The 10730-nt window shown below is 61.0% G+C and overlaps 1 protein-coding gene across 2 annotated transcripts; it reads left to right on the forward strand.

Annotated features, from left to right (window-relative positions):
- The first annotated feature begins 1147 nt into the window (after nt 1–1147).
- ASPHD2 (aspartate beta-hydroxylase domain containing 2) lies at nt 1148–10479 on the forward strand. Of its 2 annotated transcripts, XM_058036936.1 has the most exons (4): nt 1148–1209; nt 3606–4677; nt 6826–6939; nt 9029–10479. In XM_058036936.1, exons 2-4 carry the CDS (start codon nt 3798–3800, stop codon nt 9136–9138), a joined length of 1104 nt encoding a protein of 367 aa, XP_057892919.1. In that variant the 5' UTR covers nt 1148–1209; nt 3606–3797; the 3' UTR covers nt 9139–10479. The 2 variants fall into 2 exon arrangements, with proteins under 2 accessions (XP_057892919.1, XP_057892920.1); XM_058036937.1 differs by lacking the exon at nt 1148–1209 and having other exon boundaries at nt 3029–4677.
- The last annotated feature ends 251 nt before the right edge of the window (nt 10480–10730 follow it).

Here is a 10730-nt window from a genome sequence, read left to right on the forward strand (position 1 = left end):
AGCCCTGAGCAGTGCCAGGGGAGGATGCGTGGGCACCGGATGGCAAAATCTGCAAAACAAGGCAGGGCTTTCCTTGTGCCCTGTGGCGGTGACACGTGTCCCACACGGCTCCACGTGGCACGGCCACAGGGCAGGACAGGGCAGGGCATCACTACCAGGGCTTTGCCTGGAGCCGGGATCTGCCCGCAGGCAGCTCAGCTCAGCCACTCACCCGGAACCTGGGCGATGGAGGAGGAAGGACTGGAACTCTGAATCCCCTGGGGCTCCCAGAACTGACAGCATTGGCTTAGGGGAACAGGAAATGGGTTGGGGAGGAAGAAGGCAAGCAGGAGGACTCAGGGCAGTTTCTTCACTAGCACTAAAGAGTTGTAAAGGGACGCTCCAAGCTGGGAACAGTCTCCCCCCATCCCTGGTGCCGCAGCACACCCTCACATCCTCGCTGAGGCACTCCCTGGCTGCCCGCACCTTGGGCATTGCCTCTCTGGGAGCTCCTGTCCCCTGCATGCCAGATGCATTTATTCTTGGACACAAGCAACCCCTGCAACCCGAGGGCTGCAGCACAAGGGGCTGGAATCCCCGGAGCCAGTGCTCCCTGCTCCCTGAATGCGTGTGCTCCCGCATCCCCGGAGCCAGAACCCTGCACATCCCGACTGCTGCATCCCTAATAGCCCGTGTCCCTGGAGCCAGTCCCCATTCCCTTGGTGGCTGCATCCCTGCGCGCTCCCACCACTGGGGACCAGCATCCCCAGACTGCTGCAGCCCCCGGCGCCTGAATCCTGGGAGCCGCTGTCCCTGCGCGTCCCGCTGCACCCCCGGTGCCCCCGCACCTCCCGCGCCCCCGCGTCCCGGGGTGCCCGCGGCCGGGATGGGCGCTCCCTCGGGGATCATCTCCGCCTCCTCCCGAGCGCCGCTCCACGCCCGGGACCCCTCCCGAGTGCCGCAACCCCGCGGCTCCCCCGCCCCTGCGGGCCCCTCCCGGCGGCGCGGGGCGGGAGCGCGGGGCGGGGGCGGGCGCGGCGCGGGGCGGGCGCGGGGGCGGGCGGGCTGTGCGGGGCCGGGGCCGCAGCTGCCGCCCGGCGCGGTCCCGGCGGGGGCGGCGCGGCCCCTCCTGCCCGGGCTGCTGGGAGTTGTGGTCCGCGGCGGGCGGCGGCGGCGGAGCGGAGGGAGCGCGGCCCCGCGCGGCCCCGCACGGCCCGGCGCGGGCGGCAGGTCGGTACCGCAGCGCTCCGCAGCGCATCGCGGGGGGGCCGCGGGGGCGCGGGGCGGCAGCGGGGCCCGCGGAGGGGGCGCAGACGGAATCCCCCCGTTCCCGGCCGGGGCAGGGGCTCGGCGTCGGGCGGGCCGGGTGGCAGCGCGGCGGCAGGTGCCACCGGGTGATGGGACAGCGGCGCGGCCGTGCCATCGCCACGCCGGGTGATGCGGCCACAGCGGTGACACCCGCTGACGCCGCCACACGCCGGGTGACACCGTCACACTGGGTGACACTTACTCTGGTGGCACCGGCGGGGTGGCACGCTCGGGAGAGGGTGAAGGGAGCGCCCGCTGCTCCTGTTCCGGAGTGGCAGCGGGCATCCCGCCTCGTCCCAAGGCTCCTGCTCCTCATGCTGCTCCCAGAGGCGACGCCAGCCGTGCCGAGCCGAGGACATCCCCGCCACGCGTCCCCATCACTGCAGGCCCACGGCCCGGGGACCCTGGCTGGGCTGAGCCGAACCCGCTGCCTCCAGGAGATGCCGTGGCCAGCACGGAGTCACCGAGATGCAACTTTGTGCTGCATCGAAGCCTCTGCCTTCCTTATGTAACACGGCTGCTGCTGGCACGGTGCTCGCCTCCACGTCCTGCACAACTTCGGTGCAACGTGGAATTGATCTCCTCTCCCTGGAATGGCTCTGCCATCATCATTATCTGAGGAGCCTTTTCTGGGATCTCAGGCCGGGAGTGCTGGATGTGACCCGTGTGGGTGCAGGGCCGTGGCTGGGAGGTGACAGCACCCACAGGGTGCTGCCCCAGCCACAGGGTGTGTGTTGGGAGCAGTGCTGATGTTTGGGGCCCTGCCCCAGCGCTGGCACAGCCCGTCTGGGGGTGGGTTTGGTCAGGTTTGCAGTGGAGTGGCTGTGCTGGAACAGGAGGCAGCTCCTGGGCTGGTCCCACGGATACTGTGCCCAGAGAACCCCAGGGCTCTGCAGCAAGGGGCTCCTGGGCTTTCTGGGGTCAGGCAGGCAGTGTGTCAGCACGGGGGCTTGGATTTCTTGCTGCTCTGATGGTTTCCCCCCCCATCTGAGGTGTTGGCTGCATTCCCTGGGGCAGCACTGGGGCTGTGTTTGTGCTGTGCTGCCCTTGCAGGGTGTGACTCTGACCTGGGGACCCCGAGGCTGTCGGACCCCCCAGCTCTGTTCCCCTTTGTGTTCCCATCAGCTCTGACCGAGCGTGGCTGCTGTGCCTGATCAGTTCCCTTTGTAGGGCAGGAGCCACCCTGAATAAACATCACCCAGGGCTCTGCTCCTTCCCTGACATGCTCCAGTCCTGCAGGTAGCAGGGAGTTGTCCAGCACGGGGGTTGTGCTGGCTTTGGGGGACGTCCCTGGCACCGACTCTGTGGTTGCACCCCGGGAACGGAGGCCTGGGTGGGAGAAGCGGGAGTGTCTGGAGGGATGCCAGCCGTGGAGATGGAGGAAAGTTATCTTGAGATTCCCGGGAGGCTGTGACATGCCACGTGGACTGCAGATCCTGGGATGGGGCACGCAGGCAGCACGCTACAAGGAAGTAGGGTGGAGGGAGGTTGGGTGTGTGGATGTTCCTCCCTGGGGTGTAGCACTGCCTGAATCCCAGGTCTCCAGCCCTGCAGCAGGGTCAGATCTCATCTGCAGCCCGTCTCCATCACCATTGATAAGGAAATGCACGTTGAGAGGCTGCAGGACCTTGGCAGGAAGGGCTGAGGAGGGTTTGGATGGCTTTCCTGGCTCATAAACCCATCCTGCTACTTAGTGAGTGCCCTTACTATGAGCTGGTGAAATCAAACAAGCCAACCTGAGCTGCCCCTGCTGCCACCACCCTGACCTGCTCCTCTTGCCATGTGCTGGCCCTGTGGCCATGTGCTGACTGAGCTCTGGGCTCTCCCACAGCTTGGTCTGGGGAGGGAGAGTCACTTCAGAGCCATCAGATGGATGGGATAAGCTGATGTGCTGCCAGATAGGGCAGCGAAGTGTGTACTCTCTGTGTATATTCACTTAGCAGCCAGATTTCAGACATGATAAGGCAGCAGCTTGGGAGAGAAACTGAAGGACGAGCAGGAGGGGACATGGTCACTGGGACAGTGGGAGATGGAGTCTGGGTCTGGGCCTTTTATTTGGGTATTTGTGGAAGATGCTGTTGAGAGCACTAGGGTGGTGGGAGATGGAGTCTGGGTCTGGGCCTTTTATTTAGGTATTTGTGGAAGATGCTGTTGAGAGCACTGGGGGATTTACTCAGCATTCTTGGGCCCCTTATCCACCATCCCCTCCCTGAGGAGCCAGTCCCAGCTCACAGCTCCAGCTGTATCCTGTGCACTGACCCCAGCAGGGACCCCACAGGACAGCCCTCTCCCTAACACCTCTGGGTTTCTCTCCCCAGAACCTCCCTCCAGCACTGCCTTTCAGCATGATGGACCCAAGAACACCAGCGAGGATTCTCCAGCCACGTAGCTGCTGACCCAGGGGTGCTGCTGGGCACCGTTGCCAATGCAGAGCTCAGGGCAGAGCAGGGCAGAGCCGCCGCTCCGCTCGCCCATGGCAGCCCCTTCCCGCCGCGCCCCGGCCCGGCTGCATGGTGTGGGTGCCCCTGAGCCCCACGAGCAGTGACCGCCGGGCCCCGCTGCGCGCTCCCAGCACCACCACCATGTCTTTGGAGTGGCTGACGGACTGGAGCTGGTCCCTGGATGGACTCCGGGATTTCATCGCCACAGGCATCCAGTCTTTCCGCGACTGCGACGCCACGGCCCTGGTGGCCGTCGCCTGCCTGCTGGTCCTCTTCGTGTGGTACTGCTACCACGTGGGGCGGGAGCAGCCCCGCGCCTACGCCACGGTGAACGCGCTGATGCAGAGCGCCGAGGCCAACGGGGTGCAGAACGGCTTCGTGTACTGCCAGTCGCCCGAGTGCGTGCGCTGCTCGCACCACGACGGCCTCAACCAGAAACTCTACCACAACCTGCAGGAGTACGCCAAGCGCTACTCCTGGTCCGGCATGGGCAGGATCCACAAGGGCATCCGTGAGCAGGGCCGCTACCTCAACAGCCGGCCCTCCATCCAGAAGCCAGAAGTATTCTTCCTGCCTGACTTGCCCACCACGCCCTACTTCTCGCGGGACGCTCAAAAGCACGACGTGGAGTTGCTGGAGCGCAACTTCCAGACCATCCTGTGCGAGTTTGAGACCCTGTACAAGGCGTTCTCAAACTGCAGCCTGCCGCAAGGATGGAAAATGAACAGCACGCCCAGCGGGGAGTGGTTCACCTTCTACCTGGTGAACCAGGGCATGTGCGTGCCCAGGAACTGCCGGAGATGCCCACGGACGTACCGCTTGCTCGGGAGCCTCCGCACCTGCATTGGCAACAATGTCTTTGGGAACGCCTGCATCTCTGTGCTGAGCCCGGGCACTGTCATCGCCGAGCACTACGGGCCCACCAACATCCGCATCCGCTGCCACCTCGGTGAGTGTCCGGCGCTGTGGGTCATGTGTCAGGAGGGTGGCAGGGTGCAGGAGCCCCAAAAAAGTCTCTGGCACTCTGTGCTCTTGGGGCTCAGACAACTGTGGCCTGAGGAAGGTTTTGGGGGCTTTGATGGTGACAGTCCCTGGGTTCCTGACATCTCCAGCATCTCCAGATCAGCAGCAGGAGGGTTTCACCTCCTCCTCCTGCTGACCCAGGGCTGTGGACTCTTTCTGGTGTGTGATATACCAGCTGATTTTTCATAGGGGTCTCTGAACAGCCCCCTCTCTGCAGGCAGGTCCCTCTTCCATGCTGGGATGTAGGGCAGCTTGGGGTGCTGCTCCAGGACTGTGTTCTGCCACTGGCAGCTCCCCTCTCCTGGAATCTCGGGTGCTCTGCACGGGACACGGGTAGATGGGAGCACAGAGATGCTGCTTTGGGGTTTGCAAAGCTGTGAGTGAGGGCAGGGATGTCCTGGGGTGTCCCCTGTGGTGGGTCAGGTGCTGGGCTGGTGGCACAGTGCTCCCTGCAGGCACGGGGAGAGCCCACATGGCACAGATGGCTGGGCTGGCACAGCACCGGCCGTGCCGGGGGAGGCACCGCACGGGCCCGGCTGGCAAACACCAACCGCGCCTGTTCAGCCAACAGCTCGGGTAAACACACCCAGGCACTGCTGGCCATTTGTGGGGAATTGTTTTCAGAGCTGATCCCAGGAGCTGCCCTTGCTGGTGCCAAGAGGAAGCTTGTCACTCACCCCTCTTTCTGGGGCACTGGGGAATGTGCTCCCCTCATGAGGGGCTGGGAGAGGTTCCTGGGAGGAGCCAGTGGGCTCAGGTGATCACACCTGGAGCACACACACCCTGGGCAGAGGAATGACATGGATCATTTGATTGTCCTTCCACAGGGACTCAGCCCTGGGCCAGGGGCACACTGGCACCCCCACCTTGGTGCTGGGAACACGGTTCTTGCTGTGCCCAGGACATGGATGTGTTAAGACACAACCTGCCCTTTCAGGCAGCTGGATTGCAAAGCCAGCACAGCCATCAGTGGGGCAAATCACTCCTGAGGATTTACTCCAGGCACAGGCAGCTTCCATGGGCCAGGGCAGCATCCCAGCGTATGGGTGGGATGGAAGGGCTGCAGGTTGCTCCCTCCCTGCATCCCCCAGCAGCTCAGCTTCCCTGTTCCAGCATCTCCAGCTGAGGCTGTTGTGCAGGGAAATGGCTTTGGATTTTGCAGCCTTTGAAACAGCAGCTTTGTAGTCCCAGCTTTCCCGGGCAGCTGGGAGTCCCTGCTGCGCTGGCTGGGTTTGGCATTGCTCTTGGATCTGTCCTGCTCATTTGCTGCATCGTTACCGTTCAGGAGCCACGTGAGCCCTGACCCCTTTCTCCACCACGGCCACATCTTCAGGGCAGGATGCCTCTGCAGCAGCTCCAGTGTCCCCAGCACTGCAGGGGTGACAGTCCCGGGGCAGGAGGTGATGGGATCTACCCCTGTCAAACTGCCTTGGTTTGTGCTGGTATTTTAGGAAAAGACCCATTTTATTTCTGTGATTGTCCTTCATGTGGCCCTCACAGAGCTGCTTCCCTATGAGCGTTTTGTGACTCCCCCGGATTTCTGTCCTTGCAGCCCCATGGGTCACCCTGAGGCAGCACCTTGGGTGGAGACTGAAGGATGGGGCAGGTCCCTGGGGAGCTTGTGGCAGAGTCACAAATGAGCCCCCATTTTCCAGCCTCAGTACAATTCCTGCTCCCCAAGCCTTGCCTGGGGCAGGGTCATTGCTGCAGGGCTGGAGGAAGGAGCAGGCAGGATTTACCTTTGGTCCTGAAGTTGGAAAATATCCCAGGAGCCTGGCTCCCTGTGCACACCTTGGGGCCATGGGCTCTGGGGACTGGAGCGCTGTTCCAGATATGAAAGTAGTGCCTGCAGTGCTGAGCTTGCTGGGGACAGTGAAAAGGCAGGAGGGAGCAGACAGGGAGTGAGGCAGGGACTGAGCTGCTCCAGGCTTGGGGTTCAGGTCACTCCCTGCAGGGGAGCAGCCCCTCAACAGCAGCGTGGGGCTCACACAGAGCTCAGTTTGCTGCCTGCTGCCCCACTGCAGGGAGCTGGGCATGACCTGACCCTCCCTGTCCTCTGTCTTTGTGCCTGAAGGTCTGAAGACACCCAGTAACTGTGAGCTGGTGGTGGGGGGCGAGCCCCAGTGCTGGGCTGAGGGCCGGTGCCTGCTCTTCGATGACTCCTTCCTGCACACGGCGTTCCACGAAGGTGAGTTCAGTGTGTGGGGCCTCATGGTGTCCCCTGTGGTGTTGGGGACTGGGGATGAGTCGGGGAGCACCCATGCCCAGTCGCTTCTGCTGCCCCAGTGTGGCTGGGTCCCTATGTCCTGAGGGGCTCAGGGCTCTGGCCTGCCCTAAGTGGGAGCATTCCTGTCCCTGGCATGGCAGGGCTCCTCATTAACTCACTCCCTCTGCCTCAGGGTGCTGGGACATCCTGGCACCCTTTCCTGGCACACCCCTGGAGCCCCTCAGCCAGCCCATGGCTCGCTCCCATCCCGACTTGCTTGTGGGCCCAGCACAGGGCCTGCTGATCCTCTCCCCTCATGGCAGCTCAGTTTCCTTCACCACCAAGCTCTGCAGGGCAGCTCTGCCTGTGGTGCCACGGCCTCCACCTCCTCCTGCCCTCAGAAATCCCTTTTGTCACCCAGGCAGGGAGCAGAGTCCATTGCCAGCCCAGCAAGGCCGAGCCCCGGCCTCCATGCTGCTGAGGGAACAGCGCACACAGCCGTGCTCTCAGTCTGACCAAGGGCATTAGGAACTGCCCAAATCCCTTCCTTGCTCTGTCTGCAGCCCTGCTGCAGCTCGGTGCTGGCAGGCCAGCAGGGGAGCAGCCTTGCTGGATTTCTGGATGGTTCCTCCTCCCTCCTGACGGGGCCTGTTCCGCTCCAGCTCTCCCGGATTACCCGGCATTAGTCGCCCGTGGCATGAAAGCATCAGGCAGAGCTGCTCTACACAGGGGAGCATGCAGAGAGAGCGGGAGAACAAAAGCTGTTGCTTCCACATCAGACCTGCTGTGGGATTGGGAAGCACAGCCCCGTGCAGGGCCGGGAAGGCCGGAGTGGCACAGCAGCCGCTCCCTGCACAGATCCAGGACGCAGCTGCACGGAGGCCTTGCCTCAGGAATCCTCAAATCCCAAAGCAGGCCTGGCTGGGAGGAGCATGCCCCATGTCCCTGAGTTCTCAGTAAGCAGGTGGCACTGGGGAGGTGCCTCCCTGCCCTCACTTTGTGTTTCCACCCCTACGTATTGGAATATTACCAATATAGCTGGACGGGATGTGCCTAGGTTCATCTGGGCCTTGCTGCTTGACCAAAAGGTGGCAACTGTGGTGTTTTCACCTCAGAGACACCTTTGGCTAGCTGGGTGCTGCAGCTGGGCACTTGAGACAAGTCCAGACATACAGGAGCTCAGGTTTACCTCTGATGGAGAAGCTTTAAGGTGAGGATGAAGGAAAGGAGTCGGTTCTGATGGAGATTTCAATCCAGAGCTTTATTCCTGGCCCACAGGCTTCTGAATCCAGCAACAGCTCCAACAGAACTCCCTGAACCACGTTGTTGCTGTTCCTTTTAACTCTGGGGAGAGGGGCAGGGAAGGGGCAGAGAAGGCCACCAACCAGGTAGCAGGAGGAAGTCTTAAGGGACAAATGACACCTGGATGGCTCAATGTCCTCCAGGGGTGGAAGGCATCTTTTGAACTCTGCCATTCACTCGGCACCTTCTGGCATGCCAGGACTGACAGACAGCACTCAGCAGGGCTCAAGGTGGAGGAAACGAGAGGTGATTGACACACCTAGGGAAGGACTGGGGTGTCACAGACATCTTTTATGAAAAATTCTTTCCTTAGGATTTTTCCTCCTGAGAAGCTGGGAGGCCTCAGGAACAAAATGTAAACAATGGTTATCTGCTGCTGTGGAATGCAACAGGTGGATCTTTGATTGGCCCATGTTGGTTGTTTCTAATTAATGGCCAATCACAGTCAGCTGGCTTGGACAGAGAGTCCGAGCCACAAACCTTTGTTATGATTCTTTCTTATTCTATTCTTAGCTAGCCCTCTGATGAAATCCTTTCTTCTATGCTTTTAGTATAGTTGTAATATAATATATATAATGAAATAATAAATCAAGCCTTCTGAAACATGGAGTCTCTTCCCTCATCCTAAGACCCCTGTGAACAGTCACACTGGGGAAACTGAGGCAAACCATGACATCACACTGCAACACCCCCAGGTGCCCCAGAGGAAGGTTTGCTGGGGTTGCACTGGGGTGTCTCCCTGCCCTCACTGTGTGTTTCCACCCCTCAGGTGCCCCGGAGGAAGGTCCCCGCGTGGTGTTCATGGTGGACCTGTGGCACCCCAACGTGGCGGCGGCCGAGCGCCAAGCCCTCGACTTCATCTTCGCGCCGGGACGATGACGGCGCTGCCCGGCCTGGTGGGTTCAGGGCAGCTCTGCCGGGGCCCTCTCCCGGCTCACGGCCTCGGTGCTCCCTCCCGGGGGTGTTGTAAATGGAAACTGTGACGTGTATCCGCGCCCATCCTCTTCCTCCATCGTTGGCTTCAGGGATTCTTTTGCAAGCGCCGGCGCCTCGGCCCCGCCGGGGCTCGCTGCCCCCCCTGCTCCGTCGTGTTCTGTTGCTAACTGTGTTTTGCGGTGTTCAGAAGTAGAGTAACAAACCCAAGGGTGCTCGTTTGAATGTAATGTAAAAATTTTCCTCGTGGTCATCAAAGGAACAACACACACACACACACACACACCATAACAGCCAACCAGCCTGCCCTGCCCGGGATGGATGGACTGATGGACACTGGGGGCTGCCATGGGCACTGTGCTCCCCCCAGGTTGGGTGTGATGGGCTGGGCAGGGCACAGCTCTGCTCACAAAGAACCCTCCTGGGGCTCCTGCTTCCTCCTCCATGTGCCAGCTGGGGCTCCCCAGCCCTCCTGCCCTCAGAAATCCCTTTTGTCACCCAGGCAGGGAGCAGAGTCCATTGCCAGCCCAGCAAGGCAGGAGCCCTGACCTCCACCCTGCTGAGGGAACAGCACACACAGTCGTGCTCTTCAGTCTGACCAAGGGTGTTTGCAATTGCCCAAATCCCTTCCTTGCTCTATCTGCAAACCTCAGTTTTCCCAGCTCCCAGCTGGGAGGCCCTGCAGGGGCAGGGATGCTGTTTGGAAACAGAGAATGGGGGTTTTGTCTGTCTGTAGGAAGAAAGGAGGTCACCATTCCTTCTGCTGCTCCATCTTCTCCTTTCCTCAAGCCAGGGCAGGCACACACAGTGGCAGCTCCCATGGACCTGACACTACAGGACAGATTCCCAAGGGGGGGTTAATTCTGCAGCCTGAGCAATGAGGTCCTGCCCACCCAGGGACCACCACGCTTTTCCTGAAGTCCCCCTGTCTGTTTTGGGGTCTGGGGGCTGGTTTATAACACCCCCCCAAAGCACAGTGTGTGGTGGATGCTCACAGCTCTGCCTGGGGACCCTCTGCCTCTGTGCCCTGCCCGGGAGGGACCAGCCCTATCCCCCAACAACTTCTTTACAGACTTTTCAGTGAGTCAATTGCAAGAGGAGGCAGAGATTTCAAATACATCTGAGATATTTTTTACACCCGTCTTGTTACAGACTACCTGAAGTGCATGATTTCTACACGCATTGGCTACCTGGACACAGGCCCTGGGGAAGCAGGCTGGCTCTGTCCAAAGGTTGGTAACATTCATACAGTGGATAAGCAAAGATTATCAATAAACAGTTGTGCTGAAAACAGAATGGGCTTTGCCTGCTGTTATAACAACTCCAGGGTCAAGCAAACAGCAAAGGGTTGGGTCCTGCTTATCTGGTGGGGAGAATGGCCTGGAAAGAGCAGGAGCTGCAGGGTGGGAGGGGGAACAGGCCTGTTTGCCAGGGATACAGTGAGTGTGGCCAGTGCTTGAAAATACCCAGCCCATTGAAACTCTGTCCTGAGCAGTCACAGCCCCCCAGGCCTGGATTTGTCCAGGTTGGATGGGGCC

This window comes from Melospiza georgiana, chromosome 18, assembly GCF_028018845.1.
Source record: "Melospiza georgiana isolate bMelGeo1 chromosome 18, bMelGeo1.pri, whole genome shotgun sequence".
Lineage (NCBI taxonomy): Eukaryota > Metazoa > Chordata > Aves > Passeriformes > Passerellidae > Melospiza > Melospiza georgiana.

Coding starts and splice junctions, on each gene's coding strand:
- ASPHD2 (XM_058036936.1), top strand. CDS start 3,798: ATGGTGTGGGTGCCCCTGAGCCCCACGAGCAGTGACCGCCGGGCCCCG. Junction 4,678..6,825: donor CCGCATCCGCTGCCACCTCG/GTGAGTGTCCGG, acceptor TTGTGCCTGAAG/GTCTGAAGACACCCAGTAAC. Junction 6,940..9,028: donor GCACACGGCGTTCCACGAAG/GTGAGTTCAGTG, acceptor TCCACCCCTCAG/GTGCCCCGGAGGAAGGTCCC.